Source organism: Schistocerca nitens, chromosome 1 (assembly GCF_023898315.1).
Source record: "Schistocerca nitens isolate TAMUIC-IGC-003100 chromosome 1, iqSchNite1.1, whole genome shotgun sequence".
NCBI lineage: Eukaryota > Metazoa > Arthropoda > Insecta > Orthoptera > Acrididae > Schistocerca > Schistocerca nitens.
Genome location: NC_064614.1, coordinates 188,407,476 through 188,432,715, shown reverse-complemented (window position 1 = coordinate 188,432,715; position 25,240 = coordinate 188,407,476). Strand labels below are relative to the sequence as shown.

The 25,240-nt window shown below is 41.1% G+C and overlaps 1 protein-coding gene across 1 annotated transcript; it reads right to left on the bottom strand.

Annotated features, from left to right (window-relative positions):
- Positions 1-4,605: 4,605 nt before the first annotated feature.
- On the bottom strand, positions 4,606-24,756 carry LOC126245182 (uncharacterized). The gene is made up of 4 exons (XM_049948295.1): positions 24,598-24,756; positions 13,921-14,019; positions 7,044-7,230; positions 4,606-4,705 (listed from the first exon to the last, which is right to left on the bottom strand). Exons 1-4 carry the CDS (start codon positions 24,659-24,661, stop codon positions 4,690-4,692), a joined length of 366 nt encoding a protein of 121 aa, XP_049804252.1. The 5' UTR covers positions 24,662-24,756; the 3' UTR covers positions 4,606-4,689.
- Positions 24,757-25,240: the final 484 nt, after the last annotated feature.

Sequence of the window (25,240 nt, the reverse complement as noted above, 5' to 3'; positions counted from 1 at the left end):
TTAATAATTTCAACAACGAAATTCTGTCTCGAAATCCGGCAGAAAACCCAAAGAGATTCTGCTCATACACAAAGCACACTAGTGGCAAGACGCAACCAATACTTTCACAGTGCGATAACAACGGTGAAGTCACTGATGACACTGCCACTAAAGCAGAGTTATTAAACACGGTTTTCCGAAACTTCTTCACCAAAGAAGACAAAGTAAATATTCCTGAATTCCAATCAACAACAACTGCCAAGTTGAGAGACATAGAAGTAGATATCCTCGGTGTAACAAAGCAGCTTAAATCACGTAATGAAGGCAAGGCCTCCGGTCCAGCTTGTATACCAGTCAGGTTCCTCTCAGAGTATGCCGATAAAATAGCTCCATATTTAGCAATTATATACAACCACTCGCTCACAGAAAGATCCGTACCTAAAGACTGGAAAATTGCTCAAGTCACACCAATACCCAAAAAGGGAAGTAGGACTAAACCGCTGAATTACAGGCCTATATCATTAACGTCCATTTGCAGTAGGGTTTTGGAACATATACTCTATTCGAACATTGGTTGGTTGGTTGGTTTTGGGGAAGGAGACCAGACAGCGTGGTCATCGGTCTCATCGGATTAGGGAAGGATGGGGAAGGAAGTCGGCCGTGCCCTTTCAGAGGAACCATCCCGGCATTTGCCTGGAGTGATTTAGGGAAATCACGCGGAAAACCTAAATCAGGATGGCCGGACGCGGGATTGAACCGTCGTCCTCCCGAATGCGAGTCCAGTGTCTAACCACTGCGCCACCTCGCTCGGTCTATTCGAACATTATGAAGTACCTCGAAGAAAACTATTTATTGACATATAGTCAGCACGTATTCAGAAAATATCGTTCTTGTGAAACACAACTAGCTCTTTATACTCATGAAGTAATAAGTGCTATCGACAGGGTATGTCAAATTAATTCCATACTTTTAGATTTCCAGAAGGCTTTCGACACCGTTCCTCACAAGCGTCTTATAACCAAACTGCGTGCCTACGTAGTATCGCCTCAGTTGTGCGACTGAATTCGTGATTTCCTGTCAGAAAGGTCTCAGTTCGTAGTAATAGACGGAAAGTCAACGAGTAAAACAGAAGTAATATCCGGCGTTCCCAAAGGAAGTGTTATAGGGCTCTATTGTTCCTGATCTACATTAAAGACATAAGAGACAATCTGAGCAGCCGTCTTAGATTGTTTGCAGATGATGCTGTCATGTAAAGTCATCAGATGATCAAAACGACTAGCAAAATGATTTAGGTAAGATATCTGTATGGTGCGAAACGCGGCAATTCACCCTGAATAGCCGGCCGAAGTGGCCGTGCGGTTAAAGGCGCTGCAGTCTGGAACCGCAAGACCGCTACGGTCGCAGGTTCGAATCCTGCCTCGGGCATGGATGTTTGTGATGTCCTTAGGTTAGTTAGGTTTAACTAGTTCTAAGTTCTAGGGGACTAATGACCTCAGCAGTTGAGTCCCATAGTGCTCAGAGCCATTTTGAACCATTTTTCACCCTGAATAAGGAAAAGTGTGAAGTTATTCATATGAGTAGTAAAAGGAAAGTCAACGAGTAAAACAGAAGTAATATCCGGCGTTCCCCAAGGAAGTGTTATAGGGCTCTATTGTTCCTGATCTACATTAAAGACATAGGAGACAATCTGAGCAGCCGTCTTAGATTGTTTGCAGATGATGCTGTCATGTAAAGTCATCAGATTCAGAAGGATGTAGGTTGCAGTAGGTACTGGGAGATGAAGAAGCTTGCACAGGATAGAGTAGCATGGAGAGCTGCATCAACCCAGTCTCAGGACTGAAGACCACAACAACAACAAGTAAAAGGAATCAGCTAAATTTCGATTACGTGATAAGTCACACAAATCTGAAGGCTGTAAATTCACCTAAATACTTAGTGATTACAATTACAAATAACCTAAATTGGAACGATCACATAGATAATATTGTGGGTAGAGGAAACCAAAGACTGCAATTCTTTGGCAGAACACTTAGAAGGTGCAACAGGTCTACTAAAGAGACTGCTTGCACCACGCTTGCCGGCCCTATTTTGGTGTATTGCTGTGCGCTGTGGGATCCGCATCAGGTGGGACTGACGGATGACATGGAAAAAGTACAAAGAAGAGCAGATCGTTTTGTATTATCGCGAAATAGGGGAGATAGTGTCACAGACAAGATACGTGAATTGGAGTGGCAGTCATTAAGACAAAGGCTTTTTTCGTCGCGACGGGATCTTCTCATGATATTTCAATCACCAGTTTTCTCCTCCGATTGCGGAAACATTCTGTTGGCACCCACCCACATAGGCATAAATGATCATCACGATAAAATAAGAGAAATCAGGGCTCGCACAGAAAAATTTAAGTGCTCTTTTTTCCCGCTTGCCGCTCGAGAGTGGAACGGTAGGGAGACAGTTTGAAGGCGGTTCATTGAACCCCCTGCCAGGCACTTTATTGTGAATCGCAGAGTAATCACGTAGATGTATGCCCTCTAGTATTACGGGTAACTCTAAAATAGTCATGTTTACTTGGTAGTAAAGGATGTTGTGTGCAACATTGGCTCGGTTTCAAATAGTGCAGTTCATGACATAAGTTCATGGCTTGTAGAAAATAAACTAACGCTAAATCACAGTAATACTCAGTTTTTACAGTTTCTAACACACAATTGAACAAAACCTGATGTTTTAATTTCACAGAACGGGCATATGATTAGTGAAACTGAACAGTTCAGATTTCTAGGTGTTGAGATAGACAGTAAGCTGTCGTGGAAAGTCCAGATTCTGGATTTTGTTCACAAACTTAATACTGCGATTTTCGCTGTTCGAACGGTATCAGAAGTGTGTGATCGTTCGACACGAAACTTAGTCTACTTTACTTATTTTCATTCGCTGACGGATGACATGGAAAAAGTACAAAGAAGAGCAGATCATTTTGTATTATCGCGAAATAGGGGAGATAGTGTCACAGACAAGATACATGAATTGGAGTGGCAGTCATAGTATTATATTGTGAGGTAACTCTTCCCATTCTAAAAGGATATTTTTGTCTCAGAAACGGGCGGTTCTGGCAATAAGTGGTGTAAGTTCACGAACCTCTTGTCAACCTCTGTTCACGAGTTTGGGTATTTTGACATTGGCCTCTCAATATGTATATTCCTTATTGTCGTTTCTTGTTACCAATATTAGCTTATTCCCAAGAATAAGCAATTTTCACTCGGTTAATACACGGCAAAAATCATATCTGCATTTGGATCGGACTTCCTTAACCCTTGTGCGAAAAGGTGTGTAGTATACTGCTGCATTCATTTTCAGTAAGCTACCACTCGAATTCAAAAATCTTAGCAGTAATCCAAGCGCTTTCAAATCGAAACTGAAGAGTGTCCTCATGGGTCACTCCTTCTATTCTGTCAAGGAGTTCTTTGAAAAATTAAGCTGATTCTTATTGTATTGCTGATAGCGTTTATTTAAACTTATGGACTGACTTTTTTCATGTTCATGGAAATTTATTTTTATCTGTTATTACTTTTATGTTGCAATTTCATGTGCTGACACTTTCAATGTCCTCGGAGATTTGCTCCTCAATTTGGTCCTACGGAACTTGACGTGTAAATAAATAAGTAAAATTCAGCATTTCACGTCCATGGAGTGAATACAAGCAATGGGACCTATACATAATGATAATAACTACGGTTTGCGAACGCGTCTGCAGTGGGTTAAAAATAGGTATACAGTTATATTGGATGGCATTTCTGACGTCTTATAGGTGACTTTCCTGTGGGATAGCTCAATAAGGTAATCGATGCATTTCATAATAACAGGAAGCACCCTCAGTTAAGATGGCACCAAAATTTTGGGACCCACATGTTTATGTGAAACCGTTTTACCCCAAACAAGTATAAGGGCTATATTACTGAATCCATCCTTTAAGAGGTACTCAGTTCCTTTACAAAAAGTCAAAATCTGCGTTAAAATAAACCATAATCCACTTAATATATCTCTGAGTGAAAAAAATCGATTATTAATAAAGGTGAAATATATTAGTACCCGTGAGTACTATCAATTGTCAAAAACATTGCTTTAATATCTGGAATATTTACGAATTATTAGTGTTGCCTATCTCTGACACGTCATGACATGTTTCAAGTGTGTATCTATGATGTCTCGAAGACTATGAGAAGTACATGCACAGTGCAGTATGGTGTTTGTGCTCTCATTGGTTATCGGAAGGCCGAGAGTGAAATACGGTACCAGCACGTAGCCCACTCGTTTCGAATAGCAGCAAAGGGACCCATCCAACGGAGTGATCACCGTCAATGGCTTTACTTGCCCTCACTCCATGTCGCACTGCTTAGAGGTTCATTCCACCACCCTCATCTCCTTATCGGTCATATATCGACAATTAATTATCTTATTGAATGGCGTACATGAATAGTTTTCGTAAAGTTTCGCAACATTGAACCCGTTGCATCCACACTGTTTCACCACTCAGAATGCAATCTTGTTAAGGTTGGTTAAAATATGTGTCTTTAGCGAGAGTAAGTTTTTACTAGGTTCCAGTGTCAGGGTAGAGTGATGAATATTGATAGACTCTTTAAGTGTAAGTAAGCAGTTTATTTCATACACGTTACAATGTCACTAATAAGTAGCACAGGCTAACGATCACGTCTGGTCTTCTCATTTTCCGTGACCACTGAAACAAAGAGAGGGAACATATATTACAAAAATTGTTCGACATTTGTACCGTCAGATAAATCCATTTGTGTAGAATGTAGACGAATTTTTTCATTTCACTACCAAATTTTAAGGGGTTAGATTACTTTACTTTTTAATTCATTTTTTTTGTGAATAATTCCCACAGTGCAGCTTCGAGAACATAGTGTGATTGAATCATTTATTATGCTTATAAGATGGTGTACTACTGTAGGAGCAATGAAAGTGCGTGACTGAATTTTCAACCGCTACCGTGAGTCCGCACATCAAACAGAAATTTATAAGCCGGAAGCTTTTGTATTATAATATTCTGAATATTAAATATTGCACTGTTTTACGCATACTGATCTCAATGTATCTATAATAAATATCGCTTACTGTTTTTCTGCTTACTTTAATATCACATGTTTAGGATTATAATTTAATTTGCGTGGTAGTTGCAGAAATTTAGCATTTTAGCACAGCAAACTACTTTGTAAGCCTTATCCAATCAACATCGATGAAAGGAGAAAACGTCAGATTTGAGTGTATTGCTATCAAGCCTTACCTCTACAAAGCTGTATAAAACAAATATGTAAATACACAAACACAGAATGAATGATTTATATTTCTTATCAAATGATCAGAGCTTCAGCAATTTTCAGATACTATGTCCATTCACACTAATTTATCAGTCACAATCGCGTTTTATTATTGCAACTAATACTACTGGTTTCGATAGTTACGGTTATCGTTGGTAGCCCGTCTGCACCATATATATACCGTGATCAGTCCCAAGTCACCTCACACGCAGAACACCAAATACCCAAACTGCTACTAGTCATGAGAAACCGGAACGTGACTGATACTTGAATGTGAATATATTTAAAATGAGAGCCTGCTTGCACCAATCACCACTGTTCTTGAATATGTTACGTTAAGCTTTGATGGCTCCTCAGTGGCATTAACTTATAAGTAGGTTACAATAGTGGAAATCAGAATAAAGGCAGGTTCCTATGGAAGTGATATACAATGTCTGAGGCATACAGATACAGAATTTACTATGAAGGAAGTAGATATATATAATAAATAAACAATCGTGACGGAATTACACAGTTTCTTTCATAATACGAGTTATAAAGTAATGCATTTGTATTTCCTCGATGGAAATTTGTATAAAGTCACTCACTGTCCTGTTGTGTTATTGCATTGTTAGTACTTCATCCAACCCCCGTTCTGCCTAATTTGTTAAGCTTTGTAGTTCTTGCAGTGAAACTGTCGCCCACTCTACTCAGCTCACACATGGCCTCAAATTGCCTTATATTGCGATAAACACGCTTTGTAAGTATTTCCCAAACGTTTAACACGGGGTTGAAACCCAGGCTACGTGCAGGACAGTTAAAGACGTCGATATTATCATATTCAAACCACTTTTTTGCTGTGCAGAAACCTGCACGGATGCATAATCTCGTTGAAACATTAGATTTTCGTCCGGTAGGTCCTCATACATTCTAATCCTTTCTGTCTCGTCGTACATATTAGAGTTGATTCTAGTGTTCGTCCAAGCAATGCGTGATTTACCCTTAGTGTAAAGTGCTGCCCAAATCATAACGCTTCCACCACCAAAACTTCTGCTCATTTTTACCTGCACAAACGTAGCAGTCTCGTTGCCTGAGATAATTTTTTACTTTGCCCATATTTTCCATTCTGTCCATATCGTGCACCGAATCTAGCGAAATTATAAATCACTGTACTTGAACGGTTCAACGTCATGGCGATTAGAAAGTCCCGTATCCACTTAAGCACCGATTTTTGCGCTTTCATCACATGATCACAATGTCACACTCGTGGTTTCGGTACACAGCACGCCCTGTCACTAATGATGTCTGTCTCCTATCTGTAGGAAACACACACACACACACACACACACACTAGCACCGCACAGTGCCGACTGCCTTTACACTGACTTCCACCCTCTACCACTTGAATCGTTGATATCTTGTTATACACTGCACTACTGACATCAAATTCGATACCATTTGACTGCATTTGTTAGTATACATGATTTCATACTACTCCATATACACTGTATTCAGTTATTTCAACCGACAATGCTAATTTTTCTACAAATATCCATGCCTTTATACTGATCTCCACTACTATATGTGAATGCATGAATAACTGCCCTTCTACAGGAGTCAGAGAAATTTCTGTGGAGAACAGATAAAACCCGTCTGAATAAACTTCGCGGTAAATATATGTGAGTGGATTTTGTTTGATACGTCCATATCGGCTGTGCCGTGGTGTTGGGTGAAGGAATTCAGGCGGCTGATACTCACTACTTGCCGCCGCCGCCGCCGCCCCCAAAGCTGCCGCTGGAGCTGGAACTGGAGGCCTGGGAGCTGCTTTTGGAGAAGCTGCCGCTGCCGCCGCCGCGACCGCCGCCGCCTCCGTGGCCGCCACCGCCGCCTCCGCACGTGTTGCAGCCGCCGCCGCCTCCGCGCTTCACACGTGCTGCTGCTTCACCTGCGGGGCAACACTGACGTCATTACCGCCTCTTACTAAGCACTTACAGCTGTGCTCTATACGTAAATGCTAAATTCCAGCAGAAAGTTACTTGTAACATTATATTGTGTGTTTTGCCTTGGTCCTCGTGACTCTACCGTCATCTTACCAGTGAACTGAACTCATCGAACTATCAGAGGAATGGTTACATGAGTAATGCGAAGCGCTTTACATGACGTTCTTCCCATACACAACGCGCTGGCGTGACAAAAAAGTCCAAGATCGGCTATGAAGCAAATCTGAAACGTTTGGGATTATTTCACAATAATCCATACCGCCACCGAGGCATAATATTGCATTTCTCGGCATAAATTTGTATGTATGATTGACTATTCTGTCATAGTCATTCCCAGGAAAATAACCTTTGTTGTGGGGAGGCATACTATCAGAACATTGGACTAAAGAGACAGCATACCTAGTGTTACTACATCGGACTGTACACATATTCTCTACACTAACGTGGAAGAGTTCACTCTTTGAAATCAGCTCCATTTTATGGTGCAGTTCCTTTTCAGCCAAACAACGGACTAGTTTTGTGAAACTTCATTGTAGATGACCATCAACTGTTTATTATTTTTTCTATGTTCAGTGCTACCGTTTTCGACCAGTAGACCATTATCAAGCCGAAACTTTGCAAAACTTCGGCTTCATAATGGTCTGCTGATCCAAACCGGTAGCAGAGGGCATAAAAATAAAGAGCTAATGATCACATACAATGGAGTTTCCCATTCATTTAACAGCTATAAAGCCCCATCTCATCACAAATCTAAACCGGACTAGTTCTTAGACAGAGAGCGTGTGTCCCCAATTGCGAATAAATGAGAAGGAATTTCCAGTTCTAGCAACTGCCTTACAGACGAGGGGGATCTCCCGAAAACCTTGGCCGAAAATACTGGACTGGAACTACGTTTAACTTATTACTGAGCCAATACTATCTATTTGCTCCAGACAGAAATCCGAAATTTGTGCATTTGTGTCTTTTATTTAGTATTTCCGTTAACTGTTTTGGAGGTTATAGTACATTGTTCAGTTTGTAACGTTCGTTCTCGATTAGAGTTATGCAATTTACTATTGAAATAAGTCCTTGCCCATATCCTAGGTTTTCTACCATTCATGGAACGATGTTTCGCCTACAGTAACATTTATGAATTTCTTGAAACAGTTTGTAAACGGTTAGGTAGTCATTTTTAAGCACGATCTAATGTTTTAAGCAGAAACCAATATACCTATACTGAAACGTGCAAAGAGTGAATTAGACAATGATACTTAGACTTGGAATCCCAATGTGTGAGGGAAATCGTTTTGACAAAATTAGATTCTACATAATTAGTAAATGAAAAAAAAACTAATCCAGAGAGAAAAAGTTTCGGTGGTAATTCTGTACAGAATACCGGGCATTCAGATTCGGTGGTTTCGAGTTTGACTTTTGTGCCATTCAAATTTTTTCTCCAATTCACGTTCAAATGAATGTTAACCACAACGTACTTACGATCCAAATAAAACTTAACTGTGTCTAAAGCGGTTCTCTCTCCACTACGTATTCTTTTTTCGTGTTGAATGTTTTTCGTGTAGAAAAGGATATACTTAGCTGAATGTTCATACTGTGTCCTCTCCTCTGAATTTCGCTAGGTTGCTTGTGTGGGGCTGTAGTACTGCAGGATTCTAAAAGTGCTGAGAGACGAGGTACACCAAATGTTTGTCCATTATAATCAGCACTAACTTATTTCCACGCTATGGTTGTTAATTATTAACAGCTGTATATTGTCATCATCACTTTACACATCATCTACCACTTTCCTAGGGCCTTGGTCTTTTGTCTTGACTGAATAAAACATGGCGGAGTGTTGTTGTACTTGTTTCATAATCATGGCGTTGTATCCTCTATTGTATTCTGTTTCTGTGAGCTTTGTCGAGTGTAGTTGGTCTTGACATTGGTGTTCAGTTCTGTGTCGCATGGGCTCCATATCGAGGTTAACGGTCAGCCTAAAGCTATATGTAACGTGGTAAACGAGAGCCGCTACCTGTTGGTCCATATCCCTCATCCGAGAGTATTTTTCTCTTACCGCACACTGACTTATGGTCAGTCTATTTGTGTAACTAACTTAACCTTTAGGAATGTTGCCTTCTAAGACATGAAGAGTGAGGAGATCTTGTTGAATTCCTCAGACCGATTAACGGATGTCGCTATGGTTCATCTCCTAACCTGACTGTAGTCTTTACGAGTCGTGTGACGGAGATTTTCGTTCCTTGTAACTAATATGTATCAATTTAACAGTGTTAATGGTTTTCATAAATTACCTTTGCTTTAATTGTTATTTATTTAATGTTTTATTATCTACTTTTATTAATTCCACACGTGAAATGTGTGTATTTCAAATTGATTAGCAAATGTATTCTTGTGTTGTACTTTTACGTACGTTCATAGCGAAAATTCATTCTGTAAACAATTCTCCGGGTTAAAAGCCGTGTCTCCACAAAATCCTTTCTTCCAGGAATGCTAGCCCCGCAACGTATGTAGGAGAACTTGTGTGAAGTTTGGTAGGTACGAGGTGAGGTACTGCGGCAGTACTGAGAACGCATAGGGAATCTCCCTTGAACAGCTCAGTCGTAAGAGCACTTGTCCATAAAAGGCAACGGTCCCGAGTTCAAGTCTCGGTTGGGGACACAGTTTTAATCTGCCACCCATTCTCCTCTGATAACTGCAGATTCGTCCTGCATCATGTTTGGTGTGTGTACACATCAACTTTTAGCAAAAGGGAAATATTCTCAATGGGCGTCTATCTTTTTTTCAGCCCCCGAGAACGAAGTTAATACTAAGGCAGTGTTAAGTGTTGTTGATTCTAGAAGGCTTCTGTTCACGAGCCCGAATTTTGTTACAACACTGAAAACATCATCTGTCGATTTAAATTCCTGAAACTGAAAAGAGTAACGAGCTGATCATTTGACTGATACATTAAATGACGGGAAAGAGCGATAGTCAAAGTGCTATATCTGAGACCGCTTATTTACAAAATCTTTTTATAGTGCAGTCTGATTTTACCATGTCAGTACAGTGCACTGAAAAAGAAATGAAGACTAGGTCACAACGTCAAAAACCCTTGATTTGCGCTATCAGTGACAGAGAAGAATTGTAAAAAAAAAAAAAAATGCAATTATTGCGACAGCCGAAGGGACGCCATGTTCCTGATGAGGAAAAATAAAGGTTTGTGAACAGAAGAATCTTGAAGATATTTATATGGAAAATGCGGGGAATGTTACTCTGCAACAATGAAGCCAGTAGGAAATTTCGTCAGAAATTTATGGCTGCTCACAAAGCAACAGCACGTTATATGGCCAATAGCAGACGGCCGGACTACAATTATTATTATCCCCTTTAGCAACAAACAAAATTCGTTTCCATTGTAAGGTTTTGCCTCAGAATTTGCTACTGAAATAAATTATTTTCTACGTGAGATTTCGCGTTTCCCGTGCTTTAGTTACCATAGGTATTTCGTTGTTTACAATATGACTTAACTGCCAGGAAGAAACTCTCGTAAAATACAAGTTAAGAACTACTGAAGAGCAGTATTTCACTTGCTTAGCCATAACCACGTCCCATTAATCAAAGAAACTAAAGAAATCCAACTACAAGTTAGTAATATGTCGTTCTGTTAATCATTTTGAGAAAAATTCGTTGCCTAGTTTCAACCACTCCACAGCAAACGCTGACGGAAAAAAAATCGCAGCATCAATGTAATATAGAGTAGTGAAATTTTTTGAATACATTCGTTTAAGTAACGTATTGAAATGGTTAACATTCCTAGATCACAATTTAACGTATGCGCGAGGCAAGCCACTGCAAATGTGAACTGCTGGTACATTAATAACTTTTTTAAACACCAGAATGTTGAATACAAGCATGCAAACATGCAGGTTCCGGATGTCAGTTGAGGAATGGAGTGCCACAGCTATTACACTTAGTCGATCAATACAATGACGGTTAATGCTGTTTGTGGTTGACGATGGAGTTGCCGTCCGTTGACGTACCGTACGAGCTTGATTGGAGACACGTCTGGTGTTCGATGAGGCCAAGCCATCATGTGAACACCCTGTAGAGCATATTGGGTTAGAACAGGGTGATGTGGGCGAGCGTTATCCTGTTGGAAAACACACCGGAAAGCTGATGTTGAATGGCAAAAAAACAGGTCGTATCACCAGACTGACGTACAAATTTGCAGTCAGGGTGAGTGAGATAACCACAGAGAGCACTTGCTGTCATACGAAATCGCACGCCAGGCCGTATCTCCAGGTGTAGGTCCAGTGTGTCTAGCAAGCAGACGGGCTGGTTGCAGGCCAGCTGACCTCCTCCTAACCAGCGCATGATCATCATTGTCACCGAGGCAGAAGCGAATTTCACCAGAAAACACATAGATCTCCACACTGCCCTCCAATGAGATCTGGCGATGGTTTGGGGTCAGTGGAATAACGCTAAGGGCGTCTGACTCGGAACGGTCGTTGAAGTAACCAATTTTTAACTGTTATTTGTGTCTCTGTGGTGTCACCTGGTGTTCAGATGGCTGCTGCAGAGGCAGTACGAAGCGCCAGAGCCATATGCCGAACCCGGTGGTCTTCCCTCTCAGTAGCGCTACATGGCCGTCTGCTGACCGGTCTTTTTACGACCAAACATTGTCTTGACCATGGTGCCAACAATCATGTACAGTTGCTAGATTTCTGCCAAGTCGTTCCACAACATGAAAAGAGGAGCATCTGGCTTCTCGTCGCTCTATTACACGACCTAGTTCGAACTCAGTGAGATATTGGTAATGACGTTCTTTGTCACCTGAAAGGCATTCTTGACTAATATCAACTCATTACGTCCAATCTCAAAGGTAATTAACGATTACGGCGGTTACAGCATTCGCAGTAAGGGGGGAACTTTGAACAGACATCATCTTTGAGATGAAGAAACATGCCTACTAAATTTCGTTTATGTGGCATAACTCCTTGGTGTAGCGGTTTTCTTTTCCGTCAGCGTATATCCAGAAAATATTGCTACAGTCGGTTTATTGTGCTGTTACGTTGAAACAAGATTTATCTAAGAGGAATTAGGGAGATTTATAGAAATTTACGAGACGAAATTTTGGCTAGCTTATACAGTAACTTTAATGTATTTTTCTCCCATGAAGTAATGACAGCAATGAAAAGGGCAGAGGATGATATTGTGTAAAATACACTCCTGGAAATTGAAATAAGAACACCGTGAATTCATTGTCCCAGGAAGGGGAAACTTTATTGACACATTCCTGGGGTCAGATACATCACATGATCACACTGACAGAACCACAGGCACATAGACACAGGCAACAGAGCATGCACAATGTCGGCACTAGTACAGTGTATATCCACCTTTCGCAGCAATGCAGGCTGCTATTCTCCCATGGAGACGATCGTAGAGATGCTGGATGTAGTCCTGTGGAACGGCTTGCCATGCCATTTCCACCTGGCGCCTCAGTTGGACCAGCGTTCGTGCTGGACGTGCAGACCGCGTGAGACGACGCTTCATCCAGTCCCAAACATGCTCAATGGGGGACAGATCCGGAGATCTTGCTGGCCAGGGTAGTTGACTTACACCTTCTAGAGCACGTTGGGTGGCACGGGATACATGCGGACGTGCATTGTCCTGTTGGAACAGCAAGTTCCCTTGCCGGTCTAGGAATGGTAGAACGATGGGTTCGATGACGGTTTAGATGTACCGTGCACTATTCAGTGTCCCCTCGACGATCACCAGTGGTGTACGGCCAGTGTAGGAGATCGCTCCCCACACCATGATGCCGGGTGTTGGCCCTGTGTGCCTCGGTCGTATGCAGTCCTGATTGTGGCGCTCACCTGCACGGCGCCAAACACGCATACGACCATCATTGGCACCAAGGCAGAAGCGACTCTCATCGCTGAAGACGACACGTCTCCATTCGTCCCTCCATTCACGCCTGTCGCGACACCACTGGAGGCGGGCTGCACGATGTTGGGGCGTGAGCGGAAGACGGCCTAACGGTGTGCGGGACCGTAGCCCAGCTTCATGGAGACGGTTGCGAATGGTCCTCGCCGATACCCCAGGAGCAACAGTGTCCCTAATTTGCTGGGAAGTGGCGGTGCGGTCCCCTACGGCACTGCGTAGGATCCTACGGTCTTGGCGTGCATCCGTGCGTCGCTGCGGTCCGGTCCCAGGTCGACGGGCACGTGCACCTTCCGCCGACCACTGGCGACAACATCGATGTACTGTGGAGACCTCACCCCCACGTGTTGAGCAATTCGGCGGTACGTCCACCCGGCCTCCCGCATGCCCACTATACGCCCTCGCTCAAAGTCCGTCAACTGCACATACGGTTCACGTCCACGCTGTCGCGGCATGCTACCAGTGTTAAAGACTGCGATGGAGCTCCGTATGCCACGGCAAACTGGCTGACACTGACGGCGGCGGTGCACAAATGCTGCGCAGCTAGCGCCATTCGACGGCCAACACCGCGGTTCCTGGTGTGTCCGCTGTGCCGTGCGTGTGATCATTGCTTGTACAGCCCTCTCGCAGTGTCCGGAGCAAGTATGGTGGGTCTGACACACCGGTGTCAATGTGTTCTTTTTTCGATTTCCAGGAGTGTAGTTAGCTTTTCAGCTTACCTTCGGCAGGCTGAGGAGCAGCTGGGACTTCTTCAGAGGGCACCTTGTCTTCGTGAATCTTGACCGCTTCTTCATTGGCGTCTGGCGTCGGTGCAGCATCTAGAAGACATGCAGCGGTTGTCACATGTTACATAGATTGGAGGAGTATTGAACTAACGACTATGGTCCTAGGAGCTGCGAGAAAGGGAGATGCTGTTCACAGTATGAGGGTCCTATTGAGGAAGTCAGACACCGATATGGCTCAGTTTCTTTTGCCAGCAGGGAAATATTGTGATACGATGACTGTTTCTAACCTGTTAAGAACCAAATGCTGTAATTCACTTAAGAGTTTAAATACTGTTCGTTTCCCCCGTTAGCAGACTTTTATCGTTTTTACTCCCTTCAGTATGTACACTGCTAAACAACTATCAATTAGTTGCTCACGTGCAAAGCAAATACGTCTCCCTTATCTTCCCTATAGACAAATCGCAGTCACTCAGTCATTCAAACTAACGGTGCTGGCGAGCGCAAATACATAAGATAATCACACACATAAATACGCAAGCGGATGAGTGGTCACCCCATCCCGTAAGACCTTATTAAACTACTTTTCTTTGCTAGCCTTACGGCTCTCAGAATATGTTTATTTACATTACGGTGACAATTTCCTCGTCTTTAATGTATTTCGTCATCTTGGTGTGATGACCGAGGAAATTTATTCCATTTCACGAGACATACGTTAAGCAAAAGAGTAACCAAAGTGCTAATGTTCATGAAAGGTCATTAAGCATAAAAAGTTGATTCATTTTGATTTAATAAATTAAACTGGTATCCAAAAATGTCTTAACTAATGCATATTTTTGTTTCATTACTTTGATTACCGCAGGTTATCTTCTTTTTGTGCTTTTGTCCTGCCTCGACGAAGGATTGGCATGATTATGAACCCATTTGGCGTGGTTAATTTAAGAGGTTGCCGGTTGTACCTCCTTTCGCCACCCCATTACCACCTGGGACGGAATATGTGTATCCCAACTCACTGCGGGTAGTGTTACTCATGTGAAAGTGAGAGTAAATGCTCTAAGTGTTTGCAAATCAGGGAACTGAGGTGGAACTTACAGGGAGAGGCCACACCGTTGGGATCACGTATTTACTTCAAACTTTGTACACCTTCAATAGGTCATTAAAACAACACAATATGCCAATAGTAAGATGCACTACGCTGGCAATTCCGAGAAAATTGCAACAAAAGTTTTACGAGTACTCACTTGCGAAAAGCTGTTTTCCGTAACCAAAGACGTGGCGCCAACAATGCGTGGTCAAATAAACGGGTTTACAGGCCCACTTTGGCAAAAGCTTAAAACGCCGAAATTACCTTCCGTGCATTGTTTTGCACTCCAAGAGGCTATTTGCGCAAAAGTTATCGGTGTTCTAGATGTAACGAATGTAGTTGTGTCTATCGTGAACTGTATTCGTCGTATGGGCTCATTCGTCGTCATTTCAAAGAATTTTTGATTTCATTTGAAGAGAAGTATTCAGATATCCTTTACCATGCAGAGGTACGCTCATTGGCCAAAGTAAAGGTGATTCCCAGAATCATTCGACTACGCCAAGCCGTGGCTCAGTTTTTGGAGGACAAAGGACTTCCGAAGTCACTTTTGCCTGACACTGAACTAGGATTCTTAGCAGACATTGTGGCTGTCCTAAATGATTAGTCTCAGAAACTCCAAAAACAATATAACCTCATAAACAATATGGCCGCAAAAAGCAAAGCTTTCCAAGGAAACACCACCTCATCGAAAACGGCAACAATTTCCTGAGCTAGGTAAGCGATATTCTACTTTTATCTTTAATAATGCACACTGATTTTTAAAACAGTTTTATTCAAAACGGTACAATGGTTTTATTTGACAGCATCTTTACGGGAAGGAGCGCGATTTGTAAAATACGTCCAGGTGCTAACATTCCTTTGAAAATGAGTTTAGCGAGCCATTCCAGTTAACGTACCCTATATCACTAACAGCAGAACAAAGTCGATTTTGTTAGATGTAGGCCTACATTACATTAGAAACAGTAGTCCACAATCTTTGTTTATTAAAACATATCGCCTTTTATTACTTCAAAGGAACTTTATACATTACTTTCATTTATTAAGATTTGGTTTTGTTTCCGTTACACGAAATTACTAACTTGCAACCAGTAGTTAATGCGTTTCTAAAGCCCTTTTCGATAACAGTTTAAAGTGTGCCTCCGAATTTACGTCTTGAATTATTCTATTTGCAAACCGATGTTCACCAAAAGCATTTCATTTACATCACCAAATGTTTTCTCGAATTCTATCATTATGTGTCAGAGGAAGAATTTCCAAAGATGCACAGACAAGCAGCGAGGATTATTTCTATGTATGGTTCCGCATGTGTATGTGGAAGGATTTTTCTGTTTGTCTTATACAAAAACTAGATTGCGTGCAAGTATTTCTGATTGAAATTTAATAAATGCTGTAAGAATTGCTATCAGACGATCTCTTGTTCCAGATCTTTGTTGCGTAACTGCGAATAAAAAAAAAGGAGAAAATGGAAGAGATAATTTTCTGTTCTAAACAAATTTAAAATTATTATTATTATTGAAATCTTTTTTCCACCGGTTATCTTGTCCCATCAAACTAAGCTGTCTACCCACCGCACAAAAGCATTTGGCAATGACGAAGAAAACGGTGGAGAAGTTTTGGAGAAGGTTGAGAAGGCAGGCATAAGGAAAGAAAGAGACAGCGTCATTGAGCAAAGTCGAGGAGTGTGGGTTTACAGTGTCGTCAACACAACGAAGCCACCTTCTGCATTCTGAACTGCGCGATGCGCTGGTGCAAACACCCTGACAAGCCCTGACCTAGCTGGAAACCGCCTAAGATGTAGTCCATCAACAAAGGAGGTGGCTTACAAAACACTCGTTCGACCTATACTTGAGTATTGCTCATCAGTGTGGGATCCGTACCAGATCGGATTGACGGAGGAGATAGAGAAGATCCAAAGAAGAGCGGCGCGTTTCGTCACACTGTTATTTGGTAACCGTGATACCGTTACAGAGATGTTTAGCAAACTCAAGTGGCAGACTCTGCAAGAGAGGTGCTCTGCATCGCGGTGTAGCTTGCTCGCCAGGTTTCGAGAGGGTGCGTTTCTGGATGAGGTATCGAATATATTGCTTCCCCCTACTTATACCTCCCGAGGAGATCACGAATGTAAAATTAGAGAGATTCGAGCGCGCACGGAGGCTTTCAGACAGTCGTTCTTCCCGCGAACCATACGCGACTGGAACAGAAAAGGGAGGTAATGACAGTGGCACGTAAAGTGCCCTCCGCCACACACCGTAGGGAGGCTTGCGGAGTGTAAATGTAGATGAAGAACATCTAGGCTGCCCAACAGACCGACTTTGTCGTTAATCCATCGAGCAGATTCAGTCCGGGGCCAGTGCGCCTCCCCGTGCGGGAGGCTTCTCTTTAACACGAGCGGTTATTCGGTAGGGTCAGTGACCGATGCGGGTATCCGTTCAGTAATGATTCTTATATTTCTACAGGATGTTAATTCTCTGGAAAGTGAAACGCCCACGAAAGCTCCGCGCATGACAGATACAAAACTTTCGTCCTATCTTCTTTTAACGAATGGTACAATGGAAAGATATATTACAGTCACCATCGTAGATATCTTATTTTAGAATAACAGTACAAAATGAAGATTAACAGAATACGAAATATTAGGCAGAACAAAGATATCAATCACGAACAAATACTACATTAATATCTATCTTAGACTCCATACATTTAATCAGAGATGTAGAACTGTTTTTAATCGCCTTGTCTCCAGTTTCCTTTCTTGGTCACATATAAAAGCACCGTCGACATTACTGAAGAAAGGGCTACATGAGACTCTCGTGCAATGTCTTGGTCAGTTATCACCCAACACATGGCACTGGAAACTGACAGATCTCTTTAAGAAGTACAACCTTGCATTTAATGTGATGACATTGCAGTAGTGCCTGACTGGTGCAGCGGCGAATGCTAATTTTAATTACTTCAGTGATCAGTTCGTGCTCTTCAGACTCTCTGTATCATCGCTTCAGGGCAACACAACCAGTTTCCATTAGCCTTTCAAAAATTTAATAAAAACATGAGTGGAGTTACAATAATGAGACAATATGCCATGATAAGTTCTCGGAAACAGAAATTCAAGTTGAGTGCCCTAGTTAGGGCCATCGGAACAATCTGGAGGGAAATGATGGTATCCGTTCTACTGGAATAAAGCGTGCAGTCATTATCATGCACGGATATTATTTGCGATTTAGAAGAAAAACCATGAGTTCTCTTTGAACGATAGAGATATGATTTAGTTGTTTGACAGTGTGAGGGGGTTAATTTCAACGTTGGATGCCAGCTGTGAGGCTGTAGCTGTGTGACTGAATGAAACAGAAACGGTTTTGCTCTGATGGGCTGTGTTGTTTGTTCCACTGTAGTTGTGAAACACATTTTATTAGTAATTTCTTTACCATATGGCATATCTGTGTCATAATCAGTGTTCACTTATAGTTTTATGTCTGAAAATATTAAATGTTCAGTAACAAAGAGGTTTGGAAAAGTATCCTAAATATTTTGTTCTTATTAGTGAGAAATCCGTAAACATAAATATTCATTCATAAAATGTATTGCTAAACAGTTAATATTTAAGGAAAGCATGAAAAGTGAGAATCCACTTACAATGTAATAAATGTGCTTATGCGCAGAAATTAAGAAGAATTCGTATTTGGAAGAACTCAGTCCTATAATCACTCTGCAGCACACGTATACTTTAGCTCACTGTTAACCAAACTATGATTACATGAAAATATTGTTTACTCATTTGTTGAGAAAGCTCCTTATGTTTTGCGTTGTATTGTCCCTGTCAAAACGGTACAAATAATACAACATATTCTCCCACATGTACTACACTATTTAGAGTTACACTTAGAGCAAGATGAAGCAACAATCGTGTATGCTTTTACGTTATATAACGCCTTGTGAAAGCCTCAACTAATGACATTTCCGGGAGTCTTTTGAACTTTACACACCTGAGATATGCCATATCATTAATCTGATTCCACTACTGTGCAAAGTTACACCTTCTGAATTCAAGTAACTTTTTTATCTTAATTAAGTAAGAAAAACAACTGCATCCTTCACATCAGATACGAAGGCTATTCGCTGTTTACACCAAAGACACAAACAAGTAGTCTAAGTTATTATGAGTAGTAGTGATGCAGGGTACTATCCGCCACGCACCATAGGTGGCATGCGGAGTATGTACGTAGATGTAGATGTAGATGCACGCACTGAGAAACACGCTGTGCACTAGCTTGCGAGGTGCCTACGTGAGTTCTGTCAGTAAAGAGCACGAGAGTAGTGTTAACGACTGTTCATTTGGTACGCAAGGAAACCTGAATACAATTTCTTTACGGTTCCTCGTACCCGTCTATGCAAATTCCGGACTGTTTCCCCATCGTTATCTCAGCAACACAATACACAACAACAGCTGGTTGGCGCAGTTCTAATACACTCGTATTCGGAAGCACTGGAGCTGCAAACATCATTTAGCGATCCAGAGTTAAGGTTTTCGTCGTTTCCCTAAATCGATTAAGTTAAAGGCGGGATGATTCATTTAAGAAGGATAGAACCGATTGTCTTTCCCTTTCTTCCGTGCTTAGAACTTGGCACTATCTCTAATTACGTCATTGGCGACGGAGAACTAAACTAATCTTGTGATTCTTGAGTTTCTCCCGGCGTATTTGATAATCAAAATATCCACGGGTGTACTGCCGGTCTACAGTGTCCAACGGGCACAATATTTCGGCGATCGTACATGTCGCCATCATCAGGTGAACTGACGGACTGAGCTCCTGTGAACGTGCCGGCACGGAGATCCGTACACTATGGCTGCTCAGGGGGAACAGTTCCCCCTGAGCAGCCATAGTGTACGGATCTCCGTGCCGGCACGTTCACAGGAGCTCAGTCCGTCAGTTCACCTGATGATGGCGACATGTACGATCGCCGAAATATTGTGCCCGTTGGACACTGTAGACCGGCAGTACACCCGTGGATATTTTGATTAAGCTAATCTTCTCTCCCACCTTAAGACACACGAATTTCCCTCTTATTGTCGGAAAACGTGAGGTTGGGATAAAAAGTAAATGTTAAATCCGTGGGGACAAAGCTCTATGCGGACAGTAGCTCAAGAAAAGGAAACAAGTAGTAACATTGGTAGTTACTTGTTTTTAACCAGGGCCTGAAATCTTATGGTGAATCCTGAGTAAACAGAATTCACCATGCATCAAGTAAATCAGGTTCTGATACTTAAACTTGGAATCCAAATACATGAATGATGGATATAATTTTGACAAAATTATCATCTACATAACGAAATGGTTAGTTCTCAACAGAATATGAATTAAAATTCGCCATCCCTCAAGAAAGCATAATAGGACCACTTTTAATCTGGATAAGTATAAATAATTACTCATACGATGTTTAGCACGCATATTTTAGATGAAAGCATTTTGTACAAGAAAGTTTCAGCTTCGAGTATTTCTACCAACAATTCTACACCCCGCTGTACATAAGAAAAAACTGAAGCACTTCTTTCAATCATCATGTCCTTTTTCCTTCAAAAATCAACATGTGTAGGCGTTTCTCTCTGTCGGACAATAAAGCAAAACACTCACTTCTTCTGTGAGTTAGCCTGCTCTCTCCTTTTGTTTCCCCATCAATCTCGTCATATCTTTTCTGTTCTCTTCTTTTTTTATGATGTACGACCTCATCCCGTTTCTCCCATTTTGGCATATTTTCTCTCACAGGCATTGCTACCATGACCCATGACCTAAATCTACCTGTTAATTGTTTCTTTTATTCCACTTTTCACAAACAAATGCTAAGTTTGGTCCACTCTACTGTAGTTAATATTAAAATTACCAAATATGCAGCAAACAGACGGAAAATCATGTTTTATTTATTCGATTTGCAAAAGTGAATGAATAAAACATGATTTTGCGACTGGTTCTGCATATTTGGTAATTTTATGGTTTACGATCGTTTCACGACTTGGGAACCACATGGAGCCCACCATTCAGTAGTTAATATTGTTTTTAACATTCCTGTTATAACTATATACGATATTAACCATCAGTGATATTACAATAGTTGTATCATAACTAGTGTGAAGATTTAATACGAAGAAGTTCTGGCTAAATGTAATAGAAGAACGGCACGAATATTGTCAGCGTAAGCACGTCTCCCAAAAATAAAACAAAGTAAATAACAAATACCAGAGAAATGCAAAATGAAACAGAACATCATTGTGGTTGCAATGAATTGCTCCTTGCCCCAAATACGGAAGAATGGAACATAAAATACATAGATTCCATGTCTAGAAGAAACATTTCGAAAATGAATGGAGTGCAATGTATTAAATCAATTGTAGGAAAGGGAAATACAAAAAGATTTGTTGTAAGGGGACTGAGAGGGAGTAGCTCAGTAGCAAAGGGTATAGCTTGAAATATGGCCTTATGGCCGATTGTTTAGTACTGCTGAACTGTTTGAGATCACCATATTGGTTTAAACGAAGAGACTGGAATAATCCTGAGCCACGTTGTTCATTTTTAAATGGCTAGTTCCAACAGCATGAGGGTAGGATCCTTGTATACGATGCCGTTTCGCGAAGTGCTATCTTCTAGGCTTAAAGAAGCAGTATTCGAGATCAATTTTGATTTTACTATCTCCATTGTGTATCATGTGGATTGTTCATTAAGGGAAGATAAGAGACAGTGTGATGCTTATGGAAGTGTGTGGACAGTTTCCTTTGCGTTTCTCCATTGACGAGTGCAAAGTTAGGATATGATCAAATAATGTTTGCATGTATGCAGTTGCACACAAATATACTATATGGTGGCCAGCGGGAGAACTTTTACAGAGTCTTAGAATATGGTTGAATAACATTACACGTACTAAATTTCGTGTTTATAGTACGGTTGGAAGGGACCTACATTTTTTAATTACATGTTAATGAGAATATTAGATATGGATGTCCTTATACAATTGAATAAAATGTAAATACTTCCGTGTTCGTGTTAGTGATGTAAAGCTTGTGAATGTTATACGATAATTGTGCTAAAACTGAAAGGCAAGGCGTCTGGACTCGGCTACGTAGTGTAATCACCGCCAAATGGAGCTCTCATACCAGCTCTGCCGTTATATCCAGCAAGAAGATAGGAGAAAATATATTTTATCTTGTCCCTACTTTCAACGACCCAGATATACGGTCAGCTACGAACCTTGTAAATGGAACCATACTATTTCAAATATGTGTGCGTTCTCAAGTGGAAATGAACGTATTTTCTGAAACAAGTAAACAGTCGAAAGGCTAGATATAAATACACAGCCTGGCATTAGAGACCGAGTAATTGCGTCAGTATCTCGTACAACACAAGGGTTAAGGGGATTAACTATACAATAAATTTACATGTCCCTCTGCATACTATAATTTCCCGGCATTTCGTTTCGATATTCACGAACAATAATTACAGGCAGGCCTAAGCTGCTAATAAAGATTTATTAGCATTGTTCCCTCTTTACAACAAGTTTGTTTCACCTATAGCGCCATTCTTAAGGGAACCTGTAGATGTTATTGTTGGTGAGTAAACTTAACCTTTATAAAAGTTGTATATGTAGTAAAGGTCAGTATATATATATATATATATATGTGTGTGTGTGTGTGTGTGTGTGTGTGTGTGTGTGTGTGTGTGTGTGATAGGAATAGACACCCTTATTGCATCAGCGAGTAAACTTTCGACTGTCTATATGTTGCTAGATTGTCATGTAAACTGTATCTGTGTAGAAATTCTTTCGTGAAATACATTTGACTGTTTGAATGACAGTTTACTCTCGTTGATACTTAATAATTACTGTTTAATTTTTGCAAGTCAATGATGTTAGTTGTGTGTCACTGATATTAGAGTATTTTTATGACTTGTATCTATGAGTACTTTTTGTTTTCGTTTCTTATGTGTTTCCTCATCCGTTCTCGTTTTCCAAAATTTCAATAAGATTTTCTACGTAATTTTTGACTGTAAGATCAACTTGTTGAGTAAGAACATCGTTTGGGTGATTTTTTTGAGTGTGTATATACCTCTGATTCTTCCAATCTATTAATAGCGTGTCGTATTGTTATTTTGTGTAGCATTTATAACGCATTTTCGATATGTTCTGCTTCGTGGTTTCCGTTTTTGAGTGTAGGTAAAAGCTTGTTTGACGGCTGTTGTAATTTCTTGTGTGCTCTTTGAGTCTCAGCAGTATGGAATTCAGCGCAATCATTACACGAAATTTTTATACATGCCTGTGTTGACAAAATCAGGCATATTGGTTTTTACAGATCGAAATATCGTTTTTAGATTTTTGTTTTTTCGTAATTATATTGTTATGGTTCCTTAGTTTAATATTTGGAACATATATCGAATAAAACAAACGAAATCTTAAATAAAACAATCATAAAACACGAATTCCGTATAAACAACAATCTAAAAATGAAAATTCCATCTGCAAAACCGAAATCACTGATTTTGCCAACCCAGACTTTTACAGAATTTCGCCTAACGACTACGCTGAATTCCACATCGGTCAGACTGAACGGCATTTTAGCGTTAGTTTCAGAGAACATACAGTGAATTGCGACAGCAATCAATAAACTTTTTACCTACACCTCAAAAACCGAAACCACAACGCACAACATATCGGAAATGCATTACAAGTTCAAGACAACTGTGAAGAGCTTTGAAGAACCAGAGATACATTCGCACAAAAAAGTCATTCAAATGATATTCTTAATGAACAAATCGATCTTAAACGTAAAAATTGTCTAGAAAATATTATAGACATTTTAGAAAACGAGAACGGATTAAAAAACACTCAGGAAACAAAAGAATCTAATCGTAGACAGAAATCATAACAAAACTGTAATATCAATGAGAACAACTAATATCACTGACTAGCAAATATTTCACTGTAACCATAATGCATCAACAAGAATAACTGTCACTCCAGCGGTCAAAAGTAATTCACGAAAAATATTGTATGCAAATAGAACTTACGTGACTGTCTGGCAACATACACAGTCGAAATTTTACTCATTGATACTATAGGCCGCCTATTCCAACTACACTTAAGTATATATGTAAACTGTCCTTTATGCACAACTGTACGTAAGTAGACTCACCAGCTGTATCATCAGTAGGTTTACTTATGAATGGCGCTATAGCCGAAACATACTTGTAGTAAAGAAGGAACAATAGCAATTAAACTTTCTGCAGTTTACCTAGAATTATGCGTTATAAAATCTCATATTATGTCGTATTCTACTCGGCAGAAATAAAAAAAACAGCCGGATGTATATATAACCTTGAGGCAGGAAAATTAGTTCTTTGAACAAACTGATAGTGTCTGTTGACCAAAATAAGAGAAAGATTGTCGAAAAATATTCTCTCTGCTTTTTTGGCAACATGGACACACCGGTCTTGCAAAAAGGCATGGACATGATCGGCTTGCTACGAAACGCTAGTCTATAGGCTTGTGCGGACCGATGTCGTGTTACAGCTAGCAAGAATACCTACGAGAAACGTCACAGTAGGAGGCCTTACCCGTCCAGGAGAAGAGAAGGACGCAGAGCGTCGCTGCGAGAGCGATCTGTGTCAGGCACCTCATGTTGCGGACTGTGTCTGACCACGGGCAGCAGGCGGCCTTTTATAGGGCGATCGCGGCGTGCTCCGTCACGCTGTCCAAGAGCACACGGGGTGTTTCCCCTCTGCATCTGCGGCGGACATATCTGCAACGTCGCTGGCCTTGCACGCCAGCCTGCAGCCAATTAGGCTTTGTGATCTCGAATAGTGTTTCACATACCCCGCTGATGCAGACGTCAAGGCTGGATCGCCCATTCGCGAGTTCCGAGAAGCCACAATTTTCTCAAACCTCCCCTGCCATATCGTAGTCGCACGTTCATCGTTTCAGCCGTTCCAGTCGCTGATCCCGAGTCTGGGAGCTGTCACAACTCAAGGCCAGAACACAGAGCGGCCGACAGGAGAGCCTCAGATTTCTTTCCGTGATGTTCCTGTTGGCAAAAACAAGTGCACATTACGCACAGATTTGCATGCGTGATACGATATCATGGAGGCGTATCTCAAGGAGTACCTGGAAAAACCTGTTTTGCGTCACTGGGTGTCATAAGAGTAGCTTGCCAATGTCTATACGTGTATCAGCATCTCTCTGCAGTAAATGATTCGCACT

Coding starts and splice junctions, on each gene's coding strand:
- LOC126245182 (XM_049948295.1), bottom strand. CDS start 24,661: ATGAGGTGCCTGACACAGATCGCTCTCGCAGCGACGCTCTGCGTCCTT. Junction 14,020..24,597: donor CCTTCTCTTCTCCTGGACGG/GTAAGGCCTCCT, acceptor CATGTCTTCTAG/ATGCTGCACCGACGCCAGAC. Junction 7,231..13,920: donor TGCTCCTCAGCCTGCCGAAG/GTAAGCTGAAAA, acceptor GTTGCCCCGCAG/GTGAAGCAGCAGCACGTGTG.